At 38.6% G+C, this 17,230-nt stretch overlaps 1 protein-coding gene across 1 annotated transcript in view; it reads left to right on the plus strand.

Annotated features, from left to right (window-relative positions):
- Positions 1–11,274, plus strand: part of LOC101283879 (doublecortin domain-containing protein 1) — a 77,803-nt gene extending 66,529 nt beyond the window's left edge. Inside the window, exons 17-18 of the mRNA XM_033409848.2 lie at positions 8,181–8,331; positions 10,837–11,274. Of these exons, the coding sequence (XP_033265739.2) occupies positions 8,181–8,331; positions 10,837–10,985 (300 nt within the window). The 3' untranslated portion in view covers positions 10,986–11,274. The remainder of the gene's footprint in view (positions 1–8,180; positions 8,332–10,836) is intronic.
- The last annotated feature ends 5,956 nt before the right edge of the window (positions 11,275–17,230 follow it).

The raw sequence follows: 17,230 nt of genomic DNA on the forward strand, positions 1-17,230 counted from the left end.
GGCTATTTATAACATATATAGATTAGAAATAAACACTTATCAATAGGGAGTTGGTTAAATGAATTATAGTGTATAGGATGGAATATTACCACAATTAAAATCAACTTTAGAAAGAATGGCAATAAAGATGTTCAAGATATACTAAATGAAAGAAGCATACGATAAAGCACGTAGAGTTAGATTCTATATAAAAGAAAAAGACTGGAAGGATTTTATTTTTGGAAGTGTTTATTGGATGGTCTTATTACTGGTGGCCTAATAAAAGTGGTATTTCTTTATTATGTGTTTTTCTTTGTGTTCCATATTTGGTTATGATGAACACAGATTGTAAGAAAAATTTGCTAAGGGAGCTGACCTTCCTCTTAGAGAAATACTAACAGCATGTGATGAAGGTCAGGTCAGTAGTACATACAGGAAGTTCAGTAGTTCAGAGGAGGGAACACTGGGCCCACCTGGGGTGAAGGAGAAAGGCTCCCCAGAGGACGCAACCAGGAGCTCTGATGGAACTTGAGAAATGGGTAAGATTCAACATTTAGGCAGAGAAAAGCATTAACAAGCATGAGGGGCATCACACACAGAGGTATGGGTGTTAGAATTCATAAACATACAAGTAGATGGTACCTGGACTGAGAATTAGGGAGAGATACAGACAACTGGAGAGACTGTTCAAAAGCATGTAGGGTAGGCTTCCCTGGTGGCGCAGTGGTTGAGAGTCCGCCTGCTGATGCAGGGGACACGGGTTCGTGCCCCGGTCCAGGAAGATCCCACATGCCGTGGAGCGGCTGGGCCCGTGAGCCATGGCCACTGGGCCTGCGTGTCCAGAGCCTGTGCTCCGCAACGGGAGAGGCCACAGCGGTGAGAGGGCCGTGTACCGCAAAAAAAAAAAAAAAGCATATAGGGTGGACACCACATACTCTCTGTATAGTCTACTTGGGCTGCTATAACAAAATACCACAGACTGGGTGGCTCAGACAACAGAAATTTATTGCTCACACTTCTGGAGGCTGGAAAGTCCAAGATCGAGATGCCAGCAGGGTTGGCTTCTGATGTGGACTCTTTTTCTGGGTGGCAGATGGCTGACTTCTCACCACTGTGTCCTCTCAGAGCCTTTCCTCTGAGCACATGTGGAGAGAGAGCTCTAGTGTCTTTTCAGCCTATGAGTTTGGGGAAGGACACAGTTCAGTCCATTACACTACCCCAGACTAAAGTGCATGAATTACTAGTTTGTCTCTGAATAAGGTCATGGCATAGTAAAACCAATGTTTTGGGGAGACTAATGTGGCCTGTGTGTAGAAAGCTACTTAGGCAATGTCTAGAAAGTTTTCTGCATATTATTTCTTCTTTTGCTTTATTTAAAAAATATTCTTTCTAATCTCTTTCTTTCCCTTTTCTGTTTTGATTTTGATTTTAGGGATCTGAATGAGATTCTTTGTCATCAGTTAGAAATGTATCCTTTCAGGCTCTCAGGCTGTAAAGAAAAGTTCAGGAGAATGGACTGTGTGTGTGAAACAAATAAACAACAGGAAGAGTAGGGTTCAGATTTTACTAGGGGAATCTGGCTAACAACACCAATTCCAGAGAAGCTCAGAGTTTCAATGGTTGGTACTTTTACCAGAAGAATGAGGAACAGAACGCATTTCAAGGTGCTTCTCTCTACTTTCTGTAATGAAACCCCCAGAAGGTATTTGAATCCCATCTAATGCAGGCTTTCCCTCAACTTCGTTCACTGCTGTGGCTATTCTGGGTGATTGAACCACATTCTTCCTACCCAGTCTTTGAACATGGCTGGAGCAAACTCTCATCTCCAACTGGTGTAGGCTCATCTGTCATCAGTGCACCAAGGTGACACCCTCTCTAGGGTTAGTGGCTCTTTCTTCAGGGCCATCATCTTTCTCTGATTTATGACTATCCTATGGTCCTAAAGCATCTGTCTCCTCTCATCCCAGCAACCTCTCTCTGATTCTACAGAATCTCAAAAGCAATGTGTTCTCTCACAGCCAAGCAGAGTTCTGAATGCGAGAGTGGAAGCTGAAAGAATGAGAAACAGATTTTTTTGATTTGGAGAGGCAAGTACCTCATGTCCTCAGGGAATATGAAATAGTTCTGTGATGCCCACGTGAGCCACTCTGAGAGGACCTGGCCTATGAAAGCTCACGAAAGAGATTGTGGGTGAAGAATTATGTATAGAACATTGTTCTTTTATTATGAGTTTTTGTTATTGCAAAAATTACAAACATTTATATTACCCACTTTAAAGAAGGTACTTGAGTAAATTTGGATATATTTGAAAAACTGAGAATTAAGAGTGTCATTAAAGGTCATAAGCTAACTAGATATTTTAGAACCTAATTGTACTGAAAATGCCTTTTGTTTTCAAATTTACTTTTAAAAGATTTTTGTAAACTCATTAACTGAGTCTCATGTAAATAGATCTTTGTGAACACCGAGTGAAATAGCTACAGATTTAAGTCATATTTTGTATTTGGTATTTGCTGTTATTAAATTATATTTATTTTTCTGATTATAAACAGAAACACAATCTCTATAGACGAGTGACATTTTAGTGGTAAAGTGGGGGAAAGTATAAGAATTATCCTTATGTAGGATCTTTTCAAGCTACAGGAATTTCTCCCAGAGACATATCCACACAATTCTAGGACAGCTCCCCACTGCTCCCAGTCCAGATAGAAACTCAGTTAATCATACTCTCTGGCTGCCTTGGAGCAGAAAAATATATAACTGCTATGGGCTGAATTGTGTGTCTCCACCTCCCACCCCCCCGAATTCTTATGTTAAAGCCCTAACCCCCAATGTGATTGTATTTGGGGATAGAGCTTTTAGGAGGCGATTAAGGTTAAATGACCTTAAGGGTGGGGCCCTAACCTGATAACATTTGTGGGTTTATAAGAAGAGAAAAAGAGCGATCTCTCTCTCTTCTCCCATCACATGAGGAAGGCAGCTAGCTGTCTGTAAGCCAGGAGGAGCTCTCACCAGAAACCAAATCAAACCACAGCTTGATCTTGACTTGCCAGCCTCCAGAGCGATGAGAAATAAATTTCCTTTGTTTAAGCCACTCAGTCAATGGTATTTGTTTTGGCAGCCCAAGCAGACTAAGATAGTGACTATTGTTATGGAAAATTTAGAAAAACTGCAAAACCATATGAAACATACGAATCTATTGTAATCACTATGAATTTTCTGATTATTTGAATAACATTTGTTCTGTTTTCTAATTATAAAACAACATACAGCCAGTGCATTAATATTAGAAAAAGGAAAAGCACCAAGAAGGAAATGAAAATTCTATCACCCACAAATAACCACAGTTATTAAAATTTTAGTAGATATATTCCTATGGTTTCTACATGGTTATTTATATATTTGTTTGTCATTGTGATCATAGTAGATCACATGGTATATATATAATTTTGCAACCTGTGTTATTCGCCTAACAAACTGTTGTGACTTTTTGCCCACATAATTTAATATTCTTTAACAAAACATTATTTTCAATGGCATCATCATCTTCTATCAACTGGATGGATTATTACTTACTCATCCAGTTTTCTATTGTTTGCCATTTAGATTGTTTTTAATTTTTTGCTATCATAAAGCATGCTCCAGTGAACATATCTATATATAAATCTTTATTTAATTTTCTGATTATTTCCCCCAGATAAATTCCTAGAAGAATTGCTAGGTCAAATTATGTAAATGTGCTTGAGAATTTTGATAGCTATCGCCAGCTTGTTTTCTAGGACCATTTCAGGAGTCAATGCTCCCACAAGTGGTGAATGAGAGTTCCCACTTACCTGCTGTTTACATGAGTTGTCAACAATGCTAATTGCCATCACTTAGAAACATGCATTTGCAGGTTGACAGGAGAGAATGTTATACCCATGCTTTAATTTATATGTCTTTAATTATTTGTAAAAGTGATTTTGACTTGTTTTGCTTTGTTTTACCATTTATTAGTAATCTGTGAATTCCTGACAAATTCTTTGCTATTTTTCTGCTGGAAGTATTTTTCACACTGATATGAATCTTCTTTTTTTAAAGTAACAAGCCTACTATGTGTAACTTTGTCAGATTTATTTTAACAATGATCCAATTTGCCATTGTGTCTAGGAGATTTTTTAAGGTACAGAAATTAATATATTTTAAAAGTTTGTTCTTTGCTTTTCATGTTCCAATAGTATTTTACTATCCTTATGTCATATAAAGATTCATCTTAAGATTTTTATAATTGTGTCTTTCCCGTTTACTTTTTAAACTGTGTGAAACTTCCTTCTGGTGTAAAATTTGAGTGAAGCTATTTTGTCTGTTTTATTTATTGGCTTAAAATTATTATCTCAGCCCTACTTGCTGAATAATCTTTTTTGTTCTCCCCATTGAGCAGGAATACAAACTTTATGATATACTAAATTCTTACTAACTTCTGCTTTTAGGCTATTTAATACTTTTAGAATTACTATAGCTTTTTAATATATTCTAATATCTGATAGAAGTTGCCTAATGTTGTACTTTGTTTTCAGACTTTACTTGATTATCCTTGCCTGTTGATTTTTATAGATGAAGTTTGGAATTACATTTCAACACCCTAAAATCATCCTACAGGAGTTTTGACTGTAGTTATGTTAGGCTATTAATTACTTTCATAAGAATTGACACCTTTTACAATATTCAATCTTTGCAGCCAGATTGAATTCTCTGGCATTGTTTTATATACCTATACATCTTTTTTTTGTCCTTCAGTAAAATTTTATAATTTTTTATAAGGAAGGGCCTCACATTTTAAAATAATTGACATTCTGAGTTGGTTTGATGTTGGGATGAATTTACCCCCACTGTATTTTTTTAAATACATTTTTTTGGTGAACAACATAAAACTACTGATGTTTTATAATTTATTTTGTGCTTGGCCACTTTACTAAGCATTCTTTTTGTTATTAATTTCTCATTCAATTTACATAAATTTTCTAAGAATGAAATCATATAAAGTTCACATGGTGATGATTTTGCCTACTCCTTTAGAAGAACTGTTTCTCTTATTCTGATTTTTTGTTTTATTGCATTGATTATAATCATAAAAGTAAATATTCCTAACTATGGAAAAAAAGAAGAAACAGCATCTTTTTCCCCCATGAATAGCTAGAAAGTTTGAATGCTTTGGTTTCTCTTTTCCTTGCCCATGTCCCTTTTTGGTGATGTCTTACATTTTTACTTTATTTTTTCTCTATGGAGACTTACCTTAAAATTTTAAATTCATTTATTTTCTGACCATTTTTATAACAGCTGTATCATGTTCTAGTGGTCTTACTGCTTAATATTAGTCACTTTATATTATGACTTTTCCATGGTGATGGAATTTCATTCATTTTTTAATAATCCGAAATGTATCTGAGTGATATGTTTTCTGAGTTTTTGTACACATAAGGATATCTTTTGTTTCCTGTAACCTAAGTAATAATTTAGCTGGATACTGAGTTCTTATACTGAAACCTTTTCCCCTAAAAACTTCAGAGATTTTCTTTCATTTTTTTTTTTTTTTTGGTATTCATTGTTGCAGAAAACAGGTCTAAACATAACTGAATTTTTCCCCCATGTCTGAAAGCCATACTTTTTGCCCAGTTCTATTTAAATACTAGTCATTTTTTTCATTAACTGTGCCTTATCCTAGGTTAGCCTATTTGATCTGAAGACATGGGTCTTTGAAACACGAACGTTTTCTTCTGTGTTTTGAATAATTGCTTAAGTTTAATTTATTCTGGATTCTTCTCCAGTAACACCAATAATGTATAGGTTTAATATCTGATGTCTTGACATTCCAAATGTTTTACATTTTTCTCATAAATTTTGTCTTATCCTTTCTCTGTATCCTATGAGATTTTCTCAACTTAGCCCTCCCTAATACTGATTTGATTTTCTACAAAATTGAGTCTGCTTTTTCCTGCTTTTAAGACAGAGTGTAATTCTGCTCTTGAGTCTTTTATTTCCTTACCTCTCATTCGGCTGTCTATTCATCCCAATTTAAACCTCTGTTTCTTCTCTTACCAGCTGTGTGACCTTGGTTATGATATTAATGTCTTTGTTCTCCATTTTTCTCATCAACAAAAGGGGGATAATAATTGTTTCCACAGAAAAAATATTAGATTGTCCTTAGAAACTTTTAGAAAAGTTTCTAGCCCACAGGAATGTGCTAGTAAATTTTAACTGCTATTGTTGTTACCATCGTCATTATCACCATCATTATCTCTGCCTGCATCTCAGCAATGCTCCTTTCCTTTGAGCTGTTGTCATCTCATTTCTGTGTGTGTGTGGGAGTGTGTGTGTGTGTGTGTTTATGGAAGTCATATTTTACCAAATTTGGGGGGAGCACAATATAGGTACTCTCTAAAATGAATTTGTGCTCTAAATCTTTTTGTTAAATCTTCACCTTGTGTACAGATACCATTTTTATGTCGTAGAATATTTTCATAAGCCTCATATAGTTGCTGATGTTCATTTTTCTATTTATATCTCCTCGTTCAAGGAGAGATCTCTTGACAGAAGACATTAGTTCTCCTTTGTTCTCCTAAATTTTGACTTGGGAGCTGTTAGGATCCACCCCTAGATCCTGAATCAGAATCAAATGGCTGCTGACTGGCTGTCATTTAGCAAGAGGTGTAGGACTGCATTTAAGTCCATTCTCCCACTGCTCTTCTCTAACTATCCCACTCTACAGATGGGAATGTATTCTGGGATAATTTCCATTACTGTTCAATTCAGTGCATTCATCTCTTGCTCACAATAGTGAGTGAAAACTTCACTCTCTGAATTGCATTATCTCACCACTTCTTTCATGTCTTCCTTCATATTACTGATTCATTTTCCAAATGCAAGATGCCATTACTTGCCCAGCTCTGCCCACTGCCACCCTGCATTGCTGTGAGTTGTAGCTCCTAATTCGATATATAAAAAGAAGTACTGCAGTCGCAGAAGTCACAGAAGTGACTGCAGTAGCCCTGAGAGAGATTCTTGGGGTGATGGGAATGTTCTAAAATTGTATTGTGGGATGGTTGCACAACTTTATCAGTTTACTACAAATCACTGATTGTTTCGTACTTGAAATTAATGAATTTTATGGCATGTAAATTAAACCTCAATAAAGCTGTTAAAAATTTTTTTAAAAAGTATAGAAGGTGAGTTGGAACACATGTGGACCTGGCTCCTTCATTTTGGGAGAGCAGGTGTTTGACCTGCATGATAGGTAAAAGCCATACAGGCAGGTGTGTGGAAACCTCTTACTTTCCTCCTGCTTGCTTGCATTGTTTTGTCTTAAAGTCTTATTCAGACTAATGGAACCACCCTTAGGGGTCTGGTGACAGGTTAGCCAGTCTTTTTAGTACTCTTGACACTTCGTATCTGTACATGTGTTTTTATGAATATTTCAAGGAAAATTGAGAGAAATTGAATTAGGCCCCTAAACATAGTTTTTAAATTTACCAATTGAAAAGAATAAGACTTTTGATAATAGAATCATAGAGTCAAAGAGGTGTTAGACCAAAAATTTGATTTTATAGTGAAAGAGACTCTTTCATAGGGAGGTTGCCTGACTTGTCTGAGTCATACAGAGGCCAGAGCCAGGTCAGTGCTTCTGTCCTTCTAGCTTCTTGCTCATTGAAAAAAAAAATGAGCTATTCTAACAAGTCTAGATTCTTCAAGCCAAGGTCTTTCATATTTAGTCATTTCTTAAACAGCAAGAGGCCTCTTCTACATGGAAAAATAGAGACCTACAAGGACAAATCCACTGACAAGCACTGAAGTTCCTTACCGTTTAACACATTAGGGAACATTTGTAAGCCCTTCTTCTCATCTCCTTCTATACCTCTTCCTTTTTTTTGTTTAACTTTTATTGGGGTTTAGTTGATTTACAAGTTGTGTTACTTTCTGCTATACAGCAAAGTGAATCAGTTATACATATGCATATATCCACTCTTTCTTTAGATTCTTTTCCATATAGGTCATTACAGAGTATTGAGTAGAGTTCCCTGTGCTATACAGTGTACCTCTTTCTAACAATTCTAAGTAAAATGAATATTTATATCATGATAATAGTTCTCTTAAAGGAGTTGATTCTTTAATATGTAATTATGGTGTGACATTCCACATCCCAGTATGTGTGTCCCTTTGTGTTTCAGCTGCTGAGTGACTGCTCCTCTCGTCTCAAACTGGCCCACCCAGCCAGAACACTGTACACCCCTGACGGAGAGCCAATTCACTCGTGGGACGACATAGAGCGAGACATGGTCATCTGTGTGTCCACAGGGCATGGCTTTAGAACCCAAAGAGGTATGGGTGACGTTTTCTTTTCCATCAAGTGTTTGAAGAATTAAAGCATTCACTTGTTTCTTCAAAGAGCTTGTTTACTGAATTTTACATCCCATCATGATGATTTTTAATAATTATCCTCCTCCACGCTTTTCTACTCCATGTTACTAAAGTTAAATTCAAGTATTTATTTGTTGGAACCTCACTTTTGACACTGTGTGCTCTAAAGAATTCAAGTTCTGTTAGTCTTGAATTTTATCCAAGGGGCTTTATTTGTAGAAATTCTAAAGGGCCTCCTTTGAAGGTATTCATTCTTTAGCATGAACCGTGAGGAAAGTGAGGCTTCCTTGACTTCCCACTCTGCAAGGTATTTAAAGCTTAATGTTTCGTTAATAGCAAATATACAGTTTACAGATTTTTTTCTTTAGTAAAAGTAAATATATGCTTGTTTTATTATCTTGTCTATCCTTTGATTATTTTCTTTGATAAATGTTAGAAATGGAAAAGAACATACGTTTGTTATTAAACTAACTCTTGTCCTTTATCCTATTTATCCTGAGGAATTTAAAACCCTTTTCTGGAGTAGGTATACATTAGCAATGACATAATTTTCAGGATATTCTGAAGAACACTGATATCATTTTAAAGGAAGTTAAAAGATTCAGAAGTGAATTACCTGGGGTCCTTAAAATAACTAATGCTAGATTATCTCTTTTAAAAGTCACCATAGGATTATTATTACTATGTTGTATATAAGGTATATAAACCAAAAACTTTTTAAAAAGTTGCAATCATATCTTTACACTTAGCCCAGAAAGGATAAAAGTATGGGAACGGAAACTAAAAAGTAGGAAGACAAGGATTTACTGGGATGCCTAGCACTGTTGTGAGGATGCCACACATATTCCCCCAGCACCATCTTACATCAAGGAAGAGGTGCCAATCTTTGTATTCTTTGTATTCTGTTGTCCCATCATTCACCAGTACCCCTCACTCCAGCTCTTGGTGATCCCCACTATGTGATTACTTAGAAGAACACATCAATGATGGGGTTCCTATCATGAATAAGTATTAGTTGACAGCTTTCTGTGTTCCTAAAGTACATAGCCTATAAAAGAAATATAAGCCAGGGTTCCTTTGCTGAAAGAGTTTTCGATCTAATTGAGTATATGAACACACTTGAAGTAATTGAATAGTAAGCAAATAAGTGGTGCAGTAGAAGGTACTTGCCCAGTCCCTTCATTATTTATGCTTAATCTTTCGTACTCTTGGGATGACTTTCTGTTACCTGGACCCCACCCTCCTGGCCTCACTGTATTCATTAGGCCTTTCTGATAAATAAAGCTAAGTGTGCTTCAGGCAACCTAGCCAAAAGGGTATCCAAAACACGAAGAGATATGTAGGCTGCCTTCCCAGAAGCACGCTTGTTACCAAGAAAAACTGCAAAGAGAAAAGAGAAAACTAGAAACGCACATATTACTCTCCTTACCATTTTCCTCCTTGTTAGCTCTGTGGACCTTTGACAAGGCTATGTAGACAAATGTTCATTTCTGCGTCTTCAGTTCTTTAACCACATGAATTACTATGACGTGAAAGAGTTGTTTCTTCTCTGAAAATGGGTCCCCATATTACCTTAATGGTGAAAGTGTTGGTGGTTTCCCCAGTTGTCTCAGGTCTTTTCGGTGGGTGATATATGTTCTAGAAAATCTGATTGATAGCAGAGAGTCTAATTTAGTTGCTCTTTAGAAAGTTCTTTTATTGTATGAGCTGTCATTTTATTATTTTTCCTGAAATAATTGAGAAATAATCATTTAGTAGAAATCTAAATACTCAGAATGCTTTAAAACAAGAGAGAAATGTTACTAGCATTTATATATATTATACATACATATATATATAACATATATATACTTGTGAAGGGACATTTAATTAATCATTCTACTCATAATTTTTCTGTGACCTACTGGCTTAACTATGTAGTAGAAAATAAGGCAGCCTGGGAATTTCAAAACTAAACACCTTATAAAAACTTATTTTATGTGCTATAATGTAAAAACATTTAGCATGTGAAAGTTAGCCATCAAAGAATCACACTGGGTCTTTGAAAAATGGATTTGTTTTGGCAAAACAAATCAGATGCTGTTAGAATAGTTTCTTTCACACAAACCCCCAACAAAATCAAAAGAGTGCTTTATGCTGTTTGTCATCAAATCTGAACACTGTTCTCAATGCTGTGTTTACCATCTTTTCAGTGGGCTCAGTTTTTAGACCACTCCTAGGTTAGCTTCCAATTCAGGCTTTATAAAAAGCTTGGAAGGAAGCCCTCTCTAGAAACTGCCATTCTGTAGAAATCCAAAGGATGTTAACACGTATCTGATGTGATAAGCAAGTCAAGTGTGTAATGAGAGAGGCCGACGTGGGAGTCGAGGATTTCTGAAGGATCTTCAAGATTTTCGTCATCCTGAACTTTTAATTATTTTCTATAAATACATTGACTTGTCTCTCAAAATAATTTTTTTTTAACAGAGTTAAAGCAACTGGTGGAGGTCAGAGCAAATTATGCCCGAATCCGAAGGCAGCAGGGCCCTCAAGCCACAGACGCTGTGTTGTCACCATCCACAAAGCTTCAATCTCTGGTACCTCTACACAGTGAATTCCTGTCAGACCCATCATAGTTTGTGCTGTGTTTCGCTGGGGCAGCCTGTGCGGACATACTCATATGCTTGCCAGGATGTTATATGATGATTAGTCATTGTTTTCATAATTCCATGCAGTCTCTTTTAAAAGTTATACCCTCTACCTTTTACACAGGGTGGCATTTGGTGCCTCAAATCTGTTCTTACAAAGACAACAGAACTAGACAAAGCAATGTCAGTAAAATAACTATCTTAGGTGTATTTTCTTCCAGGAAAAGAAAAAGGAAAATACTAGCTATTATTGAAAAATAATTTAGTGGGGTCAAGTAGTATATATTATTATATATACTTTTTAAATTATATAATATATATATATTTATATAATATATATAATTTGATAATAAATAGACTGACAATTTGAGTGTATATATATAGTTATATACTTAAATTTAGTGGGGTCAAGTAGTATGTATGTTCTATATATAAATAACTTTGTATTATTTACTTTATATCTATATGAGTTATATATACATATATAATTTGACAATAAAAAAGACTCTTTGACTACCTAATACTAAATTTGACTCAAACTGACAGTTTTCTGGCTCAGCCACTATATTTTTCAGACTTGCATGTTAAAATCCTACATTTACTAAATGGAATGGCTGGTGGCCACCAAACACCACATGAATTGATCTTTCCTCCTCCCACTTTCCTTCAGTTTGGCTTGTGGTTACAGCACAGGACTCCTGATGGGGCACAGCTAGATGTTGTTCACAAGAGTGAAGCTGGATAATTCCTGACATAAGCTCAGTAACCGAAAGTCGTAGACTGTGTCCTCAATACAGAAACTTAGGGAAAGGATATATGCACTACTTGTAAGAAAAGTTATGTAAGGATTTTTCTTAAGGGGCCAAGGGAGATCCTTAGCAATCTTAAGTATCAATCTTACAGGGAAAGAAGAACTTACCTTTTAATTTCTTTCTGTGATGAAGAAAGAATTTTTTTTTTTTTTTAATAACAGTGACAAATCAGAGTTTGGCTTCTGGTTCTGGTGAAAATTTTCCTGAGAAATGCTCTTCTCTCTCTGTCTCTGAGAGCCATTCACACCTCTGTCTGAATATAAATTGCAGCCTGGCTAGGTGTGTACAGAATGGCTCGGCTGGGCTCACTCTTCCATCCACCACTTTAATGTGATGTAGGAAGGCAGTAGATCATTTCTACTGAAGGGGGCTCTTGGTAATCGCTGCAAAAGGCCTAGTATTTACTCCCAGTCTGCAAATCAGTAAGGCCGCATGAATAAATTCCTGCTGCTTCCCACACCACTAAAAGCAGAGACCATTGAGGCAAAATTTCACATTACATACACGACAATTTGCCCTTTCGCAGACATCTTCTCTATGTGTTGTGCACTGTTAGAGATGTGAAGTCATTCCACAACACCTTTGTGATACGTATGAGAGAAAAATTGCACGTGTCCCCACCTTGCTTTTCGAGAAGTGTTAAGGAACATGCCCCGGTCAGAAAGTGGGCCAGTAAGATTCTTACCTGTTGGGCCTCTTCTTACAATAACTGGATTACAATCCCCAGAGACACGGAACTTGTTATTTCTTTTCAAAATTCCTTGAAAACAAAGGCATTTCTCTAGGTGCAAAAGTACCTATCATTCTGCTGCCAAGGAAAAGTTGATTTGCTATGAAAATGGCATAATTTCACCATAGATCAAATGTGCAGATTCTTGTGAAGTCTTCACTGTTGCGTGTGAACATGCCTGAAGTGAAAATTGGTAATATCACACAACATTGTATCAAGCACCAGGAGACGTAAGGCAAAACTCTTAACTGAACTTTTCTATTACTAGTAAATGGGATTTTAGATGTAATATAACAGTCATCAACACATCACATCTTACCAGCAAGGCAGCGGCACTTACTTTGTCGACGACGGCTTGCTGGGGATATCTTGGCGGTTCATAGCCACTTTTAACTTAAGACTAAGAACAGCCCTGCTCTTTCCTTATTATTGACCTTCCTCTGTGGTTGGCTGGAAGGTGGACTGGGGAGCAGTTACTCCACCTTCAGCAAGGACTATAGGATAAGACTGTTGGCAATTCTGTTCAGCCCTCCAAGGATTTTAATAAACCCAGTAATTTCCTTTGGGGAATGAATCAGCCTCATATATATAAGTCACATTTCAATATTTTTCTATCAACTGGAAATCATTTATTATTAAATACTAAAGCAACCATCCTCAAGTCCATGGCCTTCTCCAGAAATTTATTTCCTGCTGGTTCACAAACACCCTTAAGTTGATCCAGATGTTAATCAACAGTGTACCAGCATTTGTGATTGTCCTCAGGAGAAAGAAGTTTCTGGATGTTTCTGCCCCACCTCTAGCTTTTGTTGCCTGATTAAGTGTTGGGATGAAGTGGCATGTTTCTAAGCAAACTGACAAACTGTCAAACTGTCTGAAAGTTTGACAAGCATTTTGAGATTATGACAGCATTTATACATAAGAAGCACTTTATCTGGGTGCTTATGTCAGGTTTATAAAACAGGACACATTAGAAATGATTCAAAATCCAAATGCAGCTTTGTGGCGTGATAACCCTGAATTTCCATTTTGTTTTTGATTGTTCATAATGACTAAATATTTTTTTGTGGATCAAGAAAACAAAGCAACAAACAAGCCAGCAGATAATAACAGAAAGGTAAAGATAAATTTGTTCTCTTTTGCAAGAGAATCACTTAGAAGTTGTGGCCACTGGCTGTTGCAGCATTTGTGAGCCAACCTTTACTAATAGCCCAGGTGCGCTGCTGAGCATTGTTGAGATCTGTGATTCACCAAGACAGCAGTGCTTTTTCTGACATCATTTGGAAGGGAGCGATCAGAATCCACAGGGCTGTGTTATTCTGGATTGTCGTAAAATGAGATGCAAACGTCCTCAGGTAAATGGAATTTGGACCCAGTGGTGATCCTCAGTTGCTTTTATTAAATCAGTTACCTCCTGCCTCTGAAAAGATCTCAACCCCTCCTAAGGCTAGGTTAAGCAGAAAGAAAGAGCAGCAGTTTTTTGTTCTTAACACAATAAGCTAGAATGCTAAGTAAAAGACATGGTTTGGGGCTGCTTGGCCATAAGCAAATGCAAAGCAGGATCAACAAAGACCACTCAGGCGAGCGCTGATGAAAGTAAATGGACCAACCCGAGTAACGGCAGACATTCAGTGGGTGCCTGCCGCCAGCTGTAGCATTTCCTAATTCTGCAAGTCTGTCATATGAAACTGCTATCGGTAGGCTGCCACCCTGTGCCATATGTGCAAATAGAAATATATGAGGGGAGAGGAAGTGCTTATGCCCATGGTGCAACTGGGTTGGGGGAGGGAGAAAGAAGGAGACAGGAAATTATATTTATATGGCAAGTACAGTGGTGATTCTGAATTGGATGTGCTATCATTCATTGTCTGCTGTATTCCTGTGCTGGTTTAGGGGTAGATAGAGCATTCAGTCAACCGCTGGATCCATTAGGTCCTGACTTATCATTTCTAGAAGTTTTGAACTTGGGGTTTTAACTCCAGGTGTGGTTGCCCAAGAACATCAGTTCTGGCAGACCAGCTAAGACAGTTGTGGGGGTGAATGTCTAGATGCCACCACCAGCAGCTCTTCTTAAATGGCCCTGCAAACTGTGCTGGACAGGAACGGAGGAGAGGAGGGCACCTCCCACAACTGCTAGGGTTAGTGCCCCCAAAGCACAAGATTTGATTGTCTTCATTTCCACCACCCTTTTTCCTTTTCCTTCTGTTCTTCTCTCTCCTTGCCTTTTGGTCGTAGCTCCTCTGTCTTCCTTGCTTTTTGTCTTCGAAGGGCCTTTAAATTCTGTCTTTCATTTTAAAAGCTGTCCTCCCTGGAGCAGTCTGCGGATCGGCAAGGGATGATTTCCTAATATGATTCTCAAAGTTTCCTGTGCACAGGAGTCACCGGGGAGCTTGATAAAATACCGAGTACCAGGCTTAATGGCAGAGATTCTTCTGTACACCTGAGGTGGGGCAGGGAGTATGCAGGAACAGGCCCCAGCCACGGAGGCTGGTAGCTGACCACATGCTGGGGAACTCAGCTGAGGTTCTGTTCCTGTGAGCTGGGTGTGGCTCAAGCGCTACCTAAGAGTTCTAAGAGCACTGTGGTCCCTTTTACCTTTGTGTTAAGGGCTACGAAAGCAGCGAAGCACTTGCTGCCTATCTGAGGGCTTGAGTCTAAATGTCCTCATGTTTTCCCCTCACTATTTCCTTGAGAAAGAATGGAAATGTTCTTGAGTAGGGACTGACCACCCAGAGATTGTAACCAGGACACTGGAAGCAAAACAAGGAAGTTTGAGGTGCTGAAGCTTCCCATGTTAATTAAGCTGCCTTCAGTGCTGATAAAATCTTGCTATTTTAAAGGTCACAGGAATAATGTCAGGGCTATGGTACATACATCAAGGAGCAGAGTCATTTTGAGGGGGAGGAAATAGCCAGCTTCCTGGAGTTTTCTTATGCCTTTTTGTATGTACCAAGAGAGAGAGGGTTTTGGAACAGGGACAGGGGTCTTTTTTGTGAAGTAACCCTTTCTCCAGTGAAGGAGCTGCTTGCTAGGGGGAAGGCTGAGCCTCTCTGTTCCACGTAGGCTCTAAGTCTAGTTGATACAGAAGCCTGAGCCACCCGCATCCCTGGCAGGCTCATCTAAGAGTGTGAAATTCCACAGGATATTATTTCGGTTCACTAACAAGTGCTCTCAGAAAAATTAATGTTCAAGGTAGTTCTCTCGTCCCATAAATGAAATCCATATAGGTTGGGAGACAGCCATGTTCCTTAGAAGACAGAAACTGTAAAGAAAATTAGCTTTTCAAAGAACTAATTCCTATGTATGCATCTCCAGGCACTTACTGTTCTGGGTACCGGGCATGCAAAGGTGAGTGCAGTAGATGTGTGGCTACTTGGAGAGTACAGAGGCCGGAATGTTGGGGTAACAGGCATGAAGTAAGGTGGGAGAGGTGGCCACCAGCCAGACTGGAGGGCCTTGTAGGTCATGCTGAGGTGTCTGGGTTTTTCTTTTTAATTTTTTTTTTTTTTTTTTTTTTTTTTGCGGTACGTGGGCCTCTCACTGTTGTGGCGTCTCCCGTTGCGGAGCACAGGCTCTGGACGCGCAGGCTCCGCGGCACGTGGGATCTTCCCGGACCGGGGCACGAACCCGTGTCCCCTGTGTCAGCAGGCGGATTCTCAACCACTGCGCCACCAGGGGAGCCCTGGGTTTTTCTTTTTTAAGTGTAGTGAGAAGTGGTTAAAGGGAACTAATATGAAAGCTGGACTAGACGTCGTATATTAAGCTTGTTCAGGCTTCAAGTTACAGAGATACACTCGACTTACCTCCGGAGGTGGAGGTTTGTTAGGAGGGTTAACAAAGAAGGGGGAAAGCAAAGGAGAGCCCAGCACACAGGCTTCACTGTGGTCTCTGTTCCAGACGCACAGCCTGACTGTCCAAATGATCACCCAGTAGTCTGCCCTTCCTGCTCTTGACTTCCCTGTTTCTCTGTGCTTCTTGCTTCTGTGAATTTCCTACTTTTTCATGAGCTCTCCTGCTTTAGGCTAAAATGCTGACTTGCCTTCTCATGGCTTCTGCTGCTTCATGGCTTCTGTTTGCTGCCTTCCCTTTGCATTTCTTTTGGCTCTAGGGCCACTCTACCATCTGAATTACTTTCTTTGTGTCTTCTGATGGAAGACTGAATGGCCGCAGGCCAGCCAATAGCTGCCTTTTACTCATCCCTTTACATTAGGATGTCAGGGATCACATGATACAAAGTACAGCTTGCCTGTGTAGGCAACGTTGGTGTGGGTTGTTCCTTCCTTAGGAAGCTGTGGATCTGGCTGGCATTAGGGGCTCCGTGGCATTTTCAGTATAAACCCATAATTCTGCTGTTGTTATGATTATTTTCTCCCTTCACCACTGAGGGATGACATTAGCCATGGAATCAGCTAGCCTATCTCTAGTCCTCTTCGGTCAGTAAGAGGCTTGTCCTTGGGTGTATCCTCCAAACTCACCTTAATGGAGTAACCTTGGTGGTCCTTGCTATACGAGCAGCATGACCTTGAGGACACAATCAGTTACAATATCAGGACTTTGGTTACAATAGCAGGATGGATACCAGTTGGACTCTTAAGTTACACTTCCGAATACAAGTAAGTCTGTTTGAGGAAGTGGATCTTGCAGAGACATCCTGGCAAAACTGAAGACACTCTGGCATCCAGGGAATTTTT

Source organism: Orcinus orca, chromosome 8 (assembly GCF_937001465.1).
Source record: "Orcinus orca chromosome 8, mOrcOrc1.1, whole genome shotgun sequence".
In the NCBI taxonomy this organism is placed as follows: domain Eukaryota; kingdom Metazoa; phylum Chordata; class Mammalia; order Artiodactyla; family Delphinidae; genus Orcinus; species Orcinus orca.